Raw genomic sequence first — 17,261 nt, forward strand, 5'->3', positions numbered from 1 at the left:
GCTCAAGCTTACTAAGGAGGTCACTCGCATTATCCCGTGCAACCAGGACGGAAGGTACTGTCTGATAGGCTATGTTCTAAGTTCTAGGCCTACAAGTATTGTATTGTTACTTCTAAAAGTGCTGATTCCTGACAGTGGTCCAGGTGGCCCTGTCTTGTAAATAATCCCTTGTAAATTCTGCCCGTGCCTCTGGCACATTGTAAAGTGTGTTTTATCTAATGTGTTTTGGTGTAATACAAAGGCTATTTTTATATAACCTTGTGTGGAGTTTCCTTTGTGGTGGGCCTTTGGGTGTTGTTGCTGGGGTGCGTGCGCAAATACTTAACTTACATCGCCTCCAAGTTTAGCCTTGCTGCTCGCGCCACGTTACCTAGAGGGTGAGTAGGGGTTATCTTGGCGTGTAACTCCCTTGCCCTGACTTGGGGGTGGTGGTCTCTGACTGACTTTGGCGAAAGCCCTGGCCAGCCGGGGATCCCATTTCCAACATTGGCGGCAAGCGGTGGGATAAGGATTTGTGTTTGCGTTGTGCCTTAGTAGCAGCTGGCTGCACCACAAAACTCTGCATTTTAGATAAAAACATTTTGGGGATTATTGTATGGAGTTTGCTGAAAATGTCATTTCTGTGGAAATGTGTTTCTTGTGCACTTTGAGTTAGGTGTCCCTAGCTCGGGAGGGTAGATCATCCCCCTAAGTGCAGTGTGTTTTCTGGATTCACCAGAAGGGTGGGATCCAGTGGTGGCAGCATAAGTGTGTCCAGTGCATGTGTCCCCCGTCCCTGCCCTAGAGTAATGGTACTTGTGTCAAGTGTGGTCAGGTTGAGAAGTCAGGGGTGGTAGAAACTGCCTTACCAGTCTGGGGAGGGGTGTGTGTGGATGAATGGTGTGTGGCACTGGACGTGTTTGTAAGTTCTCTGGATGGGGAGCTTGCTGAATGCTAGTTTGGTTCAGATACCTAAGTCCTGTGTGTTGAACTTTTCCCAAGAACGTCTGCAGACAGTGGAGCCTGCTTTTTGATTTCTGTGGTCTGTTGAGAGACAGAATTGTGGAGTTGGTAATGTTCTGGGAGGAGAGAGGCATAGGGGATGGAGTGATTCCAAAAGGAGTGTCTGAGGTGTCTTCCAGCCCAGCGTGGTGGAAGAGGTTCAGTGTAGCCCAGCTAGGTCTCGGTGTAGGGGCTCACGTCCTGTCTCAAGAGGAGAAGGAGTGGGTGGGACTGCATGTCTCCAGGTGCCCGAAACCCAGTGTCAGGGCCTGGAATGTTTCTGAAGGGAACATCCGGTCGGGGGCCTAGGCTGTACCAATAGGTCATTTGAGGAGGATCTTCCAGAGTGTCTGGAGAACGTGGAACCTCTGTAACCAGGGTTCCAGTAGTTCTGGTGTCTGGCAGTACCGCTCCAGTTGGGAGGGTGCAGAAGTCCAGATGGAGGGGTGCGAGGGGGATAGGTTCCCCAGTGGAAGAGCCAGTGGGTCAGGGGCCAGCCAGAAGGGTTGTGTCGCCAGTGAGTGACCATGGTGATGCCACTTCTGTCCTGAGTGTCAGGCAGACTTGTACACGACACATTAGTTGTGTCACCCTCAAGGAAGTCCTGGTGCGCCAGGCATCTGACCAAAGGGTACGTCCCTCGGTTGGGGAGCCAGTAGCCGGTGTTTCCGGATCTGGACGTCAGGGCAACTGTATGTAGTGTCCTGAAGTTACAAGAGGGAACTCCTGCCTGAAGAGAAGGAACCGGGTAAGCTGTATGGGGTATTGACCTGCAGTGGTTGCCTTGCTGCTGAAGGAGGAGAGAAAGTCTTAGATTTTTGTTTCCAACTTGTAGAAGTCCTGGTGCGCCAGGCATCTAACCAAAGGGTAGCGTCCCTAGGTTGGGGAGCCAGGGTCAGGTGTTGCCTGTCCTGGACGGCAGGGCGACTGTAGCCAGTGTCCTGGCCGGTTTGTCTTCTAGGGGTACCCCTGTGAACACAGGTGGGGCTCATCTTAAGTGAAGAGACCCTGTGTTTCCCAGAAGGGGTGGTACAGGCCTAGCAGGGATCTTTAGGGTTCTTGGCTGAGTGTTGTGGTACTACCCTGAGAGCAGGTGGGGCCTACCTTAAGTGGAGGGACCCTGTTCTACAGTGGGAGGGTGCAGAACTCTGGAAGGGGGTCAGAGGGAGTCTGACCCCGGTGCATCCGGTGAATTTGGATCCCAGGTGGGAGATTTGTGTTCTGGAGGGTGCTTCAGAAGTAGAGGTAGGGTGGGGCATTCTTGCCCGTGAACTCTGGTCAGCCTGAGGGTGCGGACCCTAGGTTGAAGGATCAGTGGTAGTTTGGAACTACGCTGAGAAAGGGAGTGGAGAATGGCTATTGTAGGCCAGGGGTTACTACCCCCCACTCTGTGTATTGGCAAGGACCAGTGGTATCTAGGTGGCCTCGGGCCTGGTCCTAGCCGTGGACAGCTAAGGAGTACCAGTGGGGTAGCCTAGTTGGGCCTGTGTTTTTTTAAGGATGTGCTTGTCTTATGGATCAACTTGGCGTAGAACCGGAGGGTGTCCCTGCAGTGCGGGCCCGCGTCCGTGTTCTATCGCCCCAAGCAGGGAAGTCCATCACAGTGGTGATTGGCCTACCCTGCGTTTTGGCTGGAAGGGGGTTGTGTTGGACTTGGGCCTTCTGGCAGGGTCACCCCTGAACTTTTTGCCTTGAAAGTATAGTGATTTCTGGCCTTTGCGCACTTTAGCACTGTGGCGCAGTGTAAAGTGCGTGCTCTCCCTGAGTGCGTGTGTGAGATTGGCCTGCCCTCCCATAGGAATGCATGGGGAATGTCTGTGTCCCTGGTAGTTCCTGGTGCGTGAGGTGTGCATGGTCAAGTTTGGTATGTGTGAACTCGGGGGAGTGAATGCTGCGAGATGGTGTATGCAGCATGTATGTGTCTAGTAGGGAAGCGCCATTTCTAGACATGGCTGTACGTGTGCTGTGAGGGTGCTGGCGTGTGATTGGCTGGAGCTGGCTGGCATGCCAGGCTCCAGGAAGTCTGGATGGGTCTGCCCGGTGGTGAGTGGGAGATTAGCATGAGTGATGTGTGGGAGGAGTGTACCTGTGTCCTGGATGGGCTGGGTTTTCCCCACACAATGCTGGCTCCGCCCCCCTGTGGTGTGACTGATGACCCAAGCCCTGCCAGTGAATAGAATGGGTGGTTGGGCCATCAAGAGTGCTCCAGAACCAGCTGCGACTGGTTCTGCCCCCACCCTGCACCTAAAGACAAAGGGAAAAGGTGTATAAAAGAGGGGCTGTGACCCCATGAAAATGTTCTTGTTCCCAACTAGAATCTTGCCAGGGGCGTGCTGCTGCTTGGGCTCAGGGATGGCTTGCCTCCCTGAGCCCTGCCCAGCCCCTGGACTTCTGATGACACCTCCTGAAGGACTTTGTGGCTTTTTGTGCCTTCATAGCGCTGGGAGCGCTGTATTTCCTTCCTAGCGCTTGGGAGCGCTGTATCCTGCATATAGCGCTGGAAGCGCTATATTTCTGCCCACAGCGCTTGGGAGCGCTGTTCATTCAAGCCGGTGCCCACCCGGCATTTGCCCGTTCTGTAAGGGGTCCCTGACCCCCCAGCGAGTGCCTACCTCGCTCGAGTGCTCATTTAATCTCTCGAGGGTGCCACCCCTCGTAACAGCCCCCGAGATTCACCGCCGCGGCCCGAGCACCGCAAAACAGGAAGTCAGGCACTACGGTGCCTGACGCGGGGCGGGACTTCCGGTTTGCCGGAGGAAGTCCCGCCTGCCGCCGCGCCCCGATTGGCTGCTCGCTACCACCGGGGGAAAAAGGAAAAGAAACCAACAGCCGGCCGGGAGATGTCGTCCCGCGGCCCGGGGCTCAGGTGAGTTATGGAGAGCCCCGGGGCCGCCAACAGGGAGAGTGCCCGTGCCGCGAGAGTGCCCGCACCCGGACAGGAGTCCCTCCACCGGAGGGAAACCCGCGATTCCCGGTGAGTGAAGGGGGGGGGGCTGCCGTCCTTGTCCTGCCCCGAGCCGGTGACTAGAAGCTGGCTTGGGGGGGAGCTCCGGGTGTGTGAGGGCAACAGGGCGCATTCAGCCTTCAGGGCGGCCCCGGATGGCAGTGGGCCGCCCCAACGTCTTTGTAAGCCAGAATGGCCCCCATTGCCTCAGGGAACCCGGAGGGGACTCCAACGTCGGAGTGAGTCATTGATTAGAGCCCACGAGAGGCTCTTGGGCAATTTGGGTATTGAGAGCCCCATGGCCCCGAGGCCCCAGTATTTTCAAAAGCCTAGAGGGCTCCCAAAAATGCACCTGTGTGTGCAGAGCCTAGAGGGCTCCAACGATGGCAAGTGATGTTCCAGAGCCAGAGGGCTCCAACCTATTGCGCAGTTTGGATGCAGTTTGGTTCCTGAGGGGCCAGTGAGGGCCCCTGGCGCAGATTTGTCTTCCAGCTGCCCAGCAGGTAGTGGGCAGCTGCACCGTTTAGGTATTTTGCTTTTAGGAGGGACATGTACTCTGGATTTAGGAGTGAGGCGCACTCCTTCATCCCTGGCCTTTCCCCAGCTGCGCAGCATTTAGTGCCAGCTGCAGCGTTTAGGCCCCCTGTTCTGTCCCTCAGCTGCCCAGCACTTTGTGGGCAGCTGCTACGTTTAGGTCTTGGCGCAGTGGCGCAACCTGGACTTTGTGAGTTCTACGCTAAAGGTTTAGATGCTGTTATGATCTATGTCCTATTGCTTTTGGGTGTTAGGAAATGTACAATGTGTAGTATGTTTTGCGCACCCTGTGTTCTGCACCTCTGAATGTGTTGTTGATACATTATGTGCCCTGTTCCTTACACCGCTGAACGTGTGTTGATGCGTCATGTGTTCCTTACACCGCTGAATGTAGGTTCTGCATCATGTGTTTTGTCCCCAGGTCTATGCCCCTATGTGTATTGTGATACTGAGGGGGTGGTTCTTGCTAGTGCAGGTGGTGCTAGTAAGGTCCTGGTTCCCTGCGTGACCTGTTCCTAGGGTGGTTAGGATTGCGTAGGGGGGACTTACCAGTTACCAGTGGGTACTGGTTTTGTGCTTTATGTCCTATTTTGTGTTACAGTGATCTTCTGTTATAAGTGATCCCAAGGGCTTGATACTAAGCTTGCCCCCTGACCAGAGTCCCAGGACCAGTGGACTCTATGGTGCCTTCCCTGCCAAATTGATGGGACTTGTCTGATCTCCCTGGGCCCCTGGGGCCTCGCTGAAGTGTGCCTCGCTCGTTCCCCTCGGCAGCTCGTGCCGGCAGCCCGTCCAAGCCTCGAGCAGCGCCGCTCTCCCCTGAGCCGCGCCGCTTCGCTGGGTCGCCCGCATCCTGCCTCCCCCCTCCTCTTCTGAGCCGCACACATTGGTCGCCCCAGAGAAACGCTTGTACCGTGCCGGCAGCCCGTCCAAGCCTCGAGCAGCGCCGCTCTCCCCTGAGCCGCGCCGCTTCGCTGGGTCGCCCGCTCAAGCTTACTAAGGAGGTCACTCGCATTATCCCGTGCAACCAGGACGGAAGGTACTGTCTGATAGGCTATGTTCTAAGTTCTAGGCCTACAAGTATTGTATTGTTACTTCTAAAAGTGCTGATTCCTGACAGTGGTCCAGGTGGCCCTGTCTTGTAAATAATCCCTTGTAAATTCTGCCCGTGCCTCTGGCACATTGTAAAGTGTGTTTTATCTAATGTGTTTTGGTGTAATACAAAGGCTATTTTTATATAACCTTGTGTGGAGTTTCCTTTGTGGTGGGCCTTTGGGTGTTGTTGCTGGGGTGCGTGCGCAAATACTTAACTTACATCGCCTCCAAGTTTAGCCTTGCTGCTCGCGCCACGTTACCTAGAGGGTGAGTAGGGGTTATCTTGGCGTGTAACTCCCTTGCCCTGACTTGGGGGTGGTGGTCTCTGACTGACTTTGGCGAAAGCCCTGGCCAGCCGGGGATCCCATTTCCAACACTTACCAACATAACATTAACAGTTTTCATAGCTAATAAAATAACACACGTTTTATCTCTGTAGGAGTGTACATTTATTACTATGTAAAACTTCCACCTCCCAACTCGTAACTTATGTAAGCAATGCATGTTAAACTCTTGCATGATGTCAAACAACATAGATGTGATGCCACCGAGTCTCATCAAGATGTATTCGGCCATAAAGTCACACAGAAAAATTCTCTTACCTAGAGTATGAAACCAATCGGATTCTGTTGGACTGATGTCTTCTTTAATTTTCTCTTGTAACTGTAAAATACAGTAAAAGTATATATGAACATATATATGGGTATAAATAAATATATATATATATATATACACACACACACACACACACATATATATAAATACCTATCTATCTATATACATATATATAATGAAAAACAATTGCAGCACACTCTCTGGGTCGCTTTAAAATGCATTTAATCTCAACACACGCATTTCAGCTTCATAGCCTTACTCAGTTCTGATTGATTAAACTCACTTGGCACAAAGACAGTCCTGATCTTAAAATCATTCAACCATCACTCCCATTGGAGGGTCACATTTCATGAATGTTTGCGAAAGACTACAGTTCTCTCCCATTCAATGTAGTTACCAACGGGAGCCATGACAGCAAGATGTTATCAGTTCACTTTCCAAGTGGCAGTCCTTAATAGGTGTGAAAACACTTGGAACTGTAGTTGACATTTTCGCTGATCATGGCTCATTTCACATAGTTCTGCCGCGAGAGATGGAGTAGATGCAGTATCGTGACATTTGAGTATGAACTTATGTCCAAAGGAAGGAAAAACACAAGGACTCCCACTTATATGTGTATATGTATATATATATATATATATATATATATATATATATATATATATTCCTCTCAACTGTTCCCGTCGCAGAGGGAACTTCTTGTGTTTAATTCCAAAAACAAAAAGGTCACGCGGCACACTTCTTGGCAGTAAATTATGATTTATTCTTACAGGTCTCTTGCAAAACTGGAGTTTTGCAAGAGACCTGTAAGAATAAATCATAATTTACTGCCAAGAAGTGTGCCGCGTGACCTTTTTGTTTTTGGAATATATATATATATATAGCTTTATTAGAGGCTGCAATAAAAGGTTATACATACATTTCTTGTTTCCACTTCAAATACAGGAAAACTTGCCATGTTTAACAAATGTTAATATGTTGAATAAATATGACTACTTATTTATCTCTTTTAAACCTTATTTTTATTTATAATTAGCTGGTGGATACTAAAATTGAAGAAACTCAGGTCCAGATTTATCAAAGGTTTTGGGTCGCCCTTGCAAGGGGAAGCAGGGCAAAGCAAATCCTATAATGAGATTTACCAAGCCACGCAAGATCACCTTGTGTGGCCCTGAGTGGTTTGGTAAATCTGGAGTAAAGCAAAGGCAGAGTAAGTCATTACCTTGCATTACGGTGCCCCAGGGAGGAGTACCATGGGTGGAGAATGGATGTTGTTCCCACACATCCACCCATGAACTTTGCTGCATTCCCAGATTTCCCGTGAGTGGTAGACCTGAGAATGTGTCAAAATACTACTTCACAGGAGGGAAATATGATTATTTCTCCTCATTTGTTTCTTATTTATACGTGTTCTGCATTCTGCAGCACACATAGAAAGAGGAAAAAGCCTCAGAGTATTGTTGTTTTGAAGGGAGGTGTCCCTTCCTGCCCAAAAACAATCCTGCCTGCAACACAGGCACCCTTGCACCATAGTGTAAAGGGCCTGCGTTGGCACTGGGCAGCAGATAGGAGCTTACGTTCAAAAGCATGTTTGTAGTTGGTAACGGCCTGATTACTGTAAAAATTGATTTTGATATGTACAAAACACAAATTGCGATTCTGTAACATGTTACTGAATCGCAACTTGTGTATAGTGATTCAGTATTTGAAAGGGGTGTACTTAGGGCATCCCTTCCAAGTAGCGAATTGCAGTGGTTTGTATGAATGTTTTGCAACCGATTTACTGTAGCAAAATATACATTTTTTACTGACACCTCAATGGTGGTGGTATTCGCTAAAGGGAGGGGTCCCCATTGGACCCCTTTGGGAATGCTGAAACAATTATTTTTTTAAGAGCATTCCTATAAAAATTTAACTTTTAAAGTTTTATTTTCGTTTTTTTAAATGCATCTCGTTTTCCTTTAAAAAAAAAAGGGCTGAATTAAAAAAAAAATGATTGCTGTCTTAAAAACCAATCACAGACATGGTGATCTGCTGACCTCAGCAGGCCACCACCTCTGCAACGTCAGCGATTCCTAATGGGTCGCAAATTGCGACCTACCTCATTAATATTCATGAGGTAGGTAAATTCCCGCCCCATCAGGAATTGATATTGAAAACTTGTAAATTTTCTTACATAAGGAAATGGCAATTCCTAAATTTTGCGCATGTGGACCAGCGCAAGAAGAAAGGAATGCGCCATATAATGTTAAATATTGCGCATCCCAGCCTCTCCCTGTCACGCAGCGCAGCAAGGTGTCTTGCTGTGCTGCACTGCGTGACATTTTGATAAATATGCCCCTCAGTGATCATAGATAAGGTAACGTGAAACACATATTGATAGAAACATTTGACACAATATGCTACTTGGTGACATACATTGAGGTGTAAATTGAGCGTAAAGGAAAATTACGTTATTATATTTGCTTCATTATTTTATCAAAACTAGAGCACCATTATATTGCATATCCCCTTGTACTTGTCTGTGGCATCAAAAGTCCACAAAAAAATCTTAAAACTACAAATCATAACAGAGAAAGAATGACAATAAGAAAAACCTGAGTCAATCAAATTATAACCCACCTGATGTAACATGTCTATCTTTTGTGTTTCTTGTGACTTGTACAGAAATCAATTGCCTTTGCAGTCATGGTTTATTTCTAGGATTTGTGGATTACGCATTTACATATGTAATATTGAATACATTATGGTTCTCATTATGAGTGGTCTGGTGTGAGGTTACGATCTTTTCCCACCTGATAAATAATCATTCAGTGGGATACGCTATTTATCAGGGGCTATAAGTGCTGGCTATTACGCGTTTTCCAGCCACATGGGGTATTGCATGCAGTTTATGGAGCTTACTGGACCAAAATCTGCATGTCCCAGTATTTTATGGACACTTTTCTTGCTTTAAATTCCAGCAGGTTTGAACAGCTGAAATTTAACGGGGAAGCAGTTTGTCCACACCAAGAAGATACCAGGTACCATATAAAAAGAAACACTCATAATTCCAGCATGTACAGTGACAGGAGTTACTGCACTGGAGATTGATAATGTCAAGGCTAAAGGGTCTGCTCTTGATAGTTCAGAGCTTTGGGGTTACGCAAAGGATAGTGGACTTACAGCGGCAGTCCTTATTAAATCTCCCACAGACTGCCCCTCATTTACCGCAAGTACTTGATGTAGGCGTATATCCAATTTCCTCAGTGTACAAATTTAGACCCTTATTGTATTGGCATACATTGTGGTCCAATGAGGAACTAGCCTCCTATAGGCTGCCACTTATAGAAATGATGCGCTCAAACGGTTGGCAGGAAATTGCATGGTTAGTGTATATTAAAGAAAAGATGGCCAGGCTTGATCTTACAGCTCTTTGGGAAACCCCTGCTGATGCAGCTGTTGGGACTAGGCCAGTGATTAAAGAGACATTAGCTGTTATCCTATGTGATGAGGAACTGTGCAATTGTGAACTGGGGAGCTTGAGGACCAGTTTCTTAGATCCCAAAGCTGGTCCATCATTTGGACACTTTCTTGACAAGATCTTATGCCCTTTAGGAAAACAGCTGTACGTAAAGTTTAGATATGGAACATTACAGATCAAAAGCTTTTGTATTGCCAGGGACAATAATTACTGCACCAGGACTTTATGTTCGACATGCCAACAAGAGTCTGAATCTCTGCACTACTTTCTTTTTCTGCAATGCTTAGATTACACCCCGTAAGAAGTGGATTATGCCGGTTTGTACCTTTTTAGAATCTAGACAGTATGCAAATACATTGAGGATTCTGAGGTCTGGCATGAATGAAATTATTTATATTGTTGATGTTGCTGAATATATATTCGCGGCTTGGATTATACGCAAGAAAAAGTTATCGTCCAATGCTAGCCATCAATCTAATATGTGGTGTTCAACTACTTTCGCAATTAGTTGTTATAACTCTGCAGCACTTTATTTTTTTGTGCAATATCATTGATGTCCTATGATGAGTTGTTAGATCCAGCTTTGGGGGAGGGGATAGATGCTTCGCTTGCAGCAGGAGCGCCTCCCCATTCTTCCCCTGAAGCGCAGGTACAGGCTGCCCAGATCGTCTCAGAAGCACAAATCAAAAAGTGGGAAGGGATGGGTAAAGCAGCATGAGGGAGCTGGAGGACGGCAGGGAGAGTGCATTCCCAAAAAAACACAGCGATTTAGTGCATGAAGATGACGGAGCCAATGCAGAAAGGAGAGTGCCATAAAAAAAAGACAGTCGTTCAGTGCAGGAACACGGCGTGGCCAAATAAAGATAGAGGAGACTGTCACTGAGTGTAAACATATGCACTCATATGGAGTGCGGAAATAATTTTTTTTAAAGTACCTCAAGTGCGCGACCAGCGGAAGGACACTGGCCACCAGCCACTAGCGGCTAGCCAGAAACAGTACTTGGTCCAAGCTCAAGGGACCAGCCGAGGAAAGAGGAACTGAAACCTGATGACTTGACCCCTATGCAGCTGACCAGTCACAAGCAAGAAAATGATAGTGATTGCATATGGTAAGTAATGGGAGGGCTGTAAGCCACTTTTAAGTTTTTTTTAATTACAAGAGATTTCACAAGCACAGCACAAGCGCTGTGTAGGCGAAACCTAATGAGTGCAGCTCTTCCGGTGATTTACCGCTCCATCATTTCTGTGCCACTGGCACTCTCCAACCATAACAGGGCCTGCAATCAGGATCAAACATTTGTCGATAAAAGGGGATATTCTTGTCCCCGACACAACCATGTCTGCTAGTGATGTTGCAATAACTTTCTATCTATAAAGGAGACAGATGCAGGGGCAAGAAACTCCCTTCTGCTACATTTTGCTGAGGAGGATGCACAGAAATTGTTCATGATGCTGTTGAACATAGGGGAAGATGTCCAGTAGAGCACTGCTGCTGCAACTGTCAATGAGTATGCTGCCCCAAAGACTTATATTGCATCAAACTACTTAAGGCAAAGCGGTCTTACACTTACACAATAGCAGATCAGGAGGTCGTGCCTTCTCATATATTGCTCCTAAAGCCTGGTACGATCTCCCACACCACATCAGAGCCTTCTCCTCCCTTCTTCTATTCTGTAAGAAACTGAAGACCTGGCTATTTAAGAAAGCCCCCCCCCTCCGAGGCTAGCCACACACACCTGCTACAGAGCTAGGGTACCCTCATGGGTGTCCACGCGTTATAAAAATACAGGTAACCTAACATAACATGCTCAAAGATGTGAGGGAACTCAAGAGACTGGTTAGGAAGAGGTACTAGAGAAAGTGAAGGGCATAATACTCAGGATTTCCACGATAAGCGCCACAAAGTAGGCCAAACAACAAATGAGGGGAAGTAAAGCGCCCCAACAAGGAAGGAAAATGAAAATGACATATAACCGCTATCATATACAACACCATGCCATACCTCCATGGCAATAAGTAGTTCAGCAGCCAGATAGCATCTGTGAACATCAATCAGGTACTGGTTGTGGTCAATGGGGAGCTGTAATTTATTTCAGTTGAACTTGAGTGCTCTGTCATGTGCCGCACAGATTAATTCTAACCTTAGGTGCTCCATTAGTTAACTCGGCATCCAAAACACTGTGTGAATTACTAGATTGAGGTATAAACATCCACTAAGGGTTTTTAGGTTAATGTTAAGAAATGTAAACCATCCATGCTGGAGAAAACACAATGACTTTCATTGATGACTTAATATCAATAATTATTGCCACCAAAATAGCTTTGCCATTAATAGACGTGACAATCTCTGCCATCAACACTAACTCTAATATTAAATCAGATCTTAGCCAGTGTCAAATGTGGTCTTACTGATTCTTAATTGTGTGTTTTATGATTACTGGAGATGCTAAAAGTAACATCTCCTGAACTATTGACAATGTAGCATATTTGTTTATGTATGATAAATTGTAGGTAGAAACTATAGGTGAGAGTGTAAGGGATTAATGACTTCGCCAAACTCGACCCCACATAGTCGACTCAATGCCCCAAGTCCCCGATGCCGGCTCGGCACACGTCACTTGGACGTGCCCCCTAATTGGTCGATACTGGGCCTCCATTTTCTCACTGCTCTCTACAGTGGCAGATCATTCAAGAGAGACTGACCCCGCAATGGCGCTCCTGGGTTATACCCATGACATCCCTAAATCCACATGCAGATTTATATTTGTGGCATTGCTACTTGTCAAAAAAGAGCTTGACGCTCACTCGGGAAGGGCACCTCCCCACAGATTACACCTGGCTCAAATTCATGTCCTACTGTGACAGAGTCAGAGAGGAATACGCACTGCTACAACCCTCTATATCTAAACCTAAAGATGTCTAGCACTGTCTTCGAGACTATCTTTTCTCCTTGAAATCGGACGATATGTGCTGAATCATCCTCATTTGTGCTATCTAATGGGCTGCTCTACATATCATCACGCGCCGTAGACACCCCCCAAACCGAACGCACTATTCCAATATACATCCTCCCTCCTGACGACTACTTAGACTATAACAATATATGTCCAGGTTGACTGTTATGGCATGTATATGGACCCTATGATGCTTTGTTCGCTCAGAAATGTATGTCTTGCATGTTTGTATCCATTCGCAAAAATGTAATAAATAAAGTTTTTAAAAAAAGAGTGTAAGGTATTTAAAGTAATTATGTTGCACAAAGTATACTCACAAGATGTTTATTTATTTTTAATATATTTGTACCATGCCTGGAGCGTGAGGTATTACATCATTCTAGATTTAAACACAAGTTGTAGGTGCAGATACACTCAAACATTTCACACAAAAGACTGTACATGGAAAGATAGGTTAGAAATTGTGTGGTGGTAGACACATGAGTAGATTCTTATTTCAAACTGGTGGAAAGACAAAAGGTTTGGGAGTCTTTACTGGGGGTTGGGGTGGAGATTTTGCGCACGTATTTAAGATGTAGGAGTTCCATATGGACAGTATAAAGATTAGATCAAGAACAAAAGGTTAACCATGAAATTGTCATCTAAGTCTCAGTTTTTTAAGTTGGGTTAATGATCCTTGCTGCTAAGATGTCAGCTGCTTGCACACAGTGGCTGTGTTTCATGACAAAGAGCCAGTCTACCTCTTGTGTATGGGAATGTGTGGGACAAAGCACTGCTCAAAGACAGTCCTAAGGGTTAAGGGATTGATCTGCAAGGAGGCAAATAGGATAATACTTCTTTGGAATATTTTTGAATTTGCCAATTTCATTGTGGATTTGTTTTTCTTTGATTCCCACGAAAAAGGATTGAGTGAATCTGAAGAAAGAACAAATCATGTTCTCTTTTACTCACTTGAATGACTTCTCTCTTGATCAGCAGATCTAGCTGAGCGCATAGTGAAAGCATTTCCAGAGACACCTGTTCGGGACTCATCTGAAGAATCGGCTGTAGAGGTTTTTTGATGTTGATATCCACTGAAAGACAGAAGTACTCTAAATTAGCATTAAACCTGCCTTATGAATCCCTGCTATCATTGATCATGATTCACTGAGAATGTATTTTCACATTGAATCTCTTCATACGTGGACAGCTGGTCACAGTATGTTCTTCTTAGAGACTGTTTGAGTTTGTATGTGTAGTGTGGCACTTACCGGTTGCTCACAATTTTTGGGGACAATTCCAAGTTTCAGTGCCTAATTAGTCTTCCTGGCTTGTGTCTCAAATTCTTTAGGCGTATTTTAGGCTTTGGGTCTGGACATCATAGGAAACTCTACCGTATTAGACGTCGGCAGAGGAGACCCAGAATCACTAGCAAGACTTGGGCTAGAAACTGCAACAGGGTGACAAAGGTCAAGGGAGTGTAACCAACCGGTCACCTTGTGTGTTAAATATTAATAGGGCAAACACCATACTTTAGGGACTCAGGGTGCATTAAAATTCAAAAGAAGGACTTGCTCTGCAGAAAAAAATTGTATGATAGAGGGTAACAGGAGAATACTCTTTTAAACCATAGGCAGAAAAAAAATCAAACAATATCTATTTGATAAAAAAGACCAAACACACATGGCCGCAGCCACATCTTTTTAAAAAGAATCTGATTTTAGTACAGTATAGAAAACAAAATAATACATTTTAACAACATACTTCTCATTAACATAGGTTCTCCTATGTTTAGTTGCATTGCAACAATTTCAACCAGCACTTTTTCGTTATTTCAGTTTCCGCATATTCTCACTGTTTGGGATCAGTGAGCAATAATCTCACAGATTTGTAATTGATAGGACCAAATAGAACAAGTACAGTGTCTGGTTACAAAATTCGTATTCATGTGAGTAGGCCCCTGGCATCATCTGTGCGCACTCAGAGCAAGTAGCACGGTGAGCTGTTTAATGCCCTACCTTGGTGGTATCCTCAGGCTGGGTCTCATCATGGTTGTTTCTATGTCGCTCCTCCGTGATCCCAATACAATATATTATTAGTCGGTTCGTATAGTACCATATCCTATTGGTTGCTCTCATGCTCTCTTGGGTGAGCCTCTCAGAGCATATACCATGGGTAGTAGCATAATTCACTTTCCCATAGGTTGTTCTTATTGCTTTTGGGTGGACTTTTCAGTGCATATGCCACGTCTGACGGCATAATACTCTTTCCTATGTGTTGACCCTCCCCCAGCCGCCCTTGTGTGGACTCCTCAGAGCAGTGCCCTGACTGGTTTTATAATCCCCATTCCTATGGGTGAATATTCTTTGCCTGGTTGTATCATGGTTGCTCCAATGTCGCTCGTCTGTGGACCATTCGGAGCATGTAGTTCGACTGTTAGGGTAATATGCATTCATATGCCGGCCCCTTGCCACACCTGAGAGGAGTTCTCAAAGAATGTACCACTGCTGGTTACAAAATATCAATATCTATGGTTCCCCCTGCCACTAGTGCGTGAACGCCTATGGCATATCTCACGGCTGTTTGCATAATGCACATTCCTATGGGCTGCCCTCTAATGCTCCTGGATGGCCTCCTCAGAGCAGGAACCACAGCTGGCTGTATAATTCCTATTTTTATTGGATGCTACCTGCTACACTTGGGTGGACTCATCTGGCATAAAATATTGATCAAAGTGGCATGTTTGCTCCCATATTTACTCCATGGTGGAGCCATCAGTCTTATGCTATTCTAGATTCTATAATACCCATTCTAGGGGATTGCTCTCTGACGCTCTTGAGTGGACTGCTCAGAGCCACTGATGGTTGCATAATCCCCATTTCCGAAGGTTGCACTATGCTGCTTCTGAGTAGATTCCCCAGAGTAAATACTGAATGGATGGTTGCACGATGCGCATTCCTATTGGTTGTCCCTGCTGCTCCTGAATAAATTAATCAAAGCATACTCCATAGCTGGTTTGCCACATGCTACTCCTGTGTGGACTTATGCACCATGGCTGGCTTGATAATGCACATTTCTATTGGTTGCTTCTGTGACACTCCTGTTGGACACCATGGCAGTTGTACAATGCCCTTTATTATGTGCTGCTTCTATATGGCTCCAGTAGGGCTACAGCACAAACACTATACTTGATGCAAGATTGCACCACCCAAAGGTAGCACCTTTCGCATCTAGACACTTTCCTATGCCTTTTTCAGTGCGTTGGAAACTATGATACACTTGAATCCAAATAGAGTACGTATATACCTATGTGACTGCATCTATTCTCCCACTCTTCTCTTACACCCATATGTAGGTGCAGGAACATGCATGTTTCAACATGATTTGAGTTAACTCTGCGATATACACACACCACATCAAAATCCTTTCCATATAGAACTCGTCACCCCTAGACGTTCTGTTAAATTATATATAAGCATCAAGAGACCGATGTACAATTTTTGCAACCAGTGTGGACTTTTGTGAACTGACTTATGCACTAATAGGTTGTTTTGCAAAGCTCCCATTTGGAGTGGGTCGCGATCTGGTCTATGCCATGAACATTATTGAGGTAGGTCACATATGACTTACGATTGGATGCCATCACAGTGAAGGTGGCCAGCTGGGGTCGGAAACCACCATGTCTGTAATTGCATTTAAATAAAGTAAACTTTTTTTAATGCAGCCTGATTTCTTTAAATGAAAAGAAGGCGTGGTTAAAAAAGGTTCCTTTTTTTAAGAAAAGTTTTTTGACAATTGCCAGCGGTCCCCAGGACTATTGCCTACTCCCCAACAAACGTTTTTCTTTAATTCACAGAAGAGAATGGGTCCCAAATGGACCGCTTACTTTTTGTGAATGGCTTACCACCCTCAAGCCACGGGTCTGTCAATTTTCATCTCTGGTCCTCATTGTTCAAAGACTACCCACATAGGGCACTTGACATGCACGCACGCACGCACACACACACACACAGTCTCTCTCTCTCTCTCTCTCTCTCTCTCTCCCGGCTCTAGGCTCATGGCGGCCCTCGGCAGGGAGCGCAGGTAGGGGGCCCCGGAAGAGGGGGTTCGGGCGGGCGGAGCGCGGAGGCCAGTGAAGAGGGGGGTTCAGGGTGTTTGGAAGTGGAACAGAGCCGGATGCCGCCAAATCCCTACCAGGGGCCGCCACGCAAATATGTATCCATCCTCAGAGTGTTATTATATTAAGGATATATAATAGCGTGGTGGCGCCTAGGGTTTGGTGGCCCTGTGCAGGTGCACAGCTTGCACATGCCTAAGGGCGCCCCTGCTCTCTCTCTCTCTCTCTCTCTCTCTTTTGTTTGCTAACAAGTTTGCTCCCAAGTTTGCTCCCATAGCAAACTCAATTCAGCAGGATAAGTGTGAAGTTTACAACGTATATACGCCTGGATCTCAATAGATTAACATTTGATAAATAAAAAGACGATTAAGCCTGTGGTTCTACCCACGCTTTTATACCAACACCTTAAACTCCCCCCACTCGCCACCCCACCAAAAAACATTCCTTGTAAAGTTAGGGCTGGACAGTGGCGTCACTGGGGTTGGTGTCACCCGGTGCGGGTAACTCATGGTGTCACCCCCTCACGACTTACCGCATGGACCACCTCTGTCGGAAACGTACGGTGCTAGGTACTGTCTT

At 46.3% G+C, this 17,261-nt stretch overlaps 1 protein-coding gene across 1 annotated transcript in view; it reads right to left on the reverse strand.

Moving 5' to 3' along the window:
- Nucleotides 1–17,261, reverse strand: part of LOC144771939 (uncharacterized) — an 83,263-nt gene that overhangs the window by 55,628 nt on the left and 10,374 nt on the right. Inside the window, exons 2-3 of the mRNA XM_078656169.1 lie at nucleotides 13,538–13,659; nucleotides 6,157–6,217 (exon numbers count right to left, since the gene is read on the reverse strand). Coding sequence (XP_078512295.1) covers nucleotides 6,157–6,217; nucleotides 13,538–13,659 — 183 coding nt within the window. The remainder of the gene's footprint in view (nucleotides 1–6,156; nucleotides 6,218–13,537; nucleotides 13,660–17,261) is intronic.

Source organism: Lissotriton helveticus, chromosome 8 (assembly GCF_964261635.1).
Source record: "Lissotriton helveticus chromosome 8, aLisHel1.1, whole genome shotgun sequence".
NCBI lineage: Eukaryota > Metazoa > Chordata > Amphibia > Caudata > Salamandridae > Lissotriton > Lissotriton helveticus.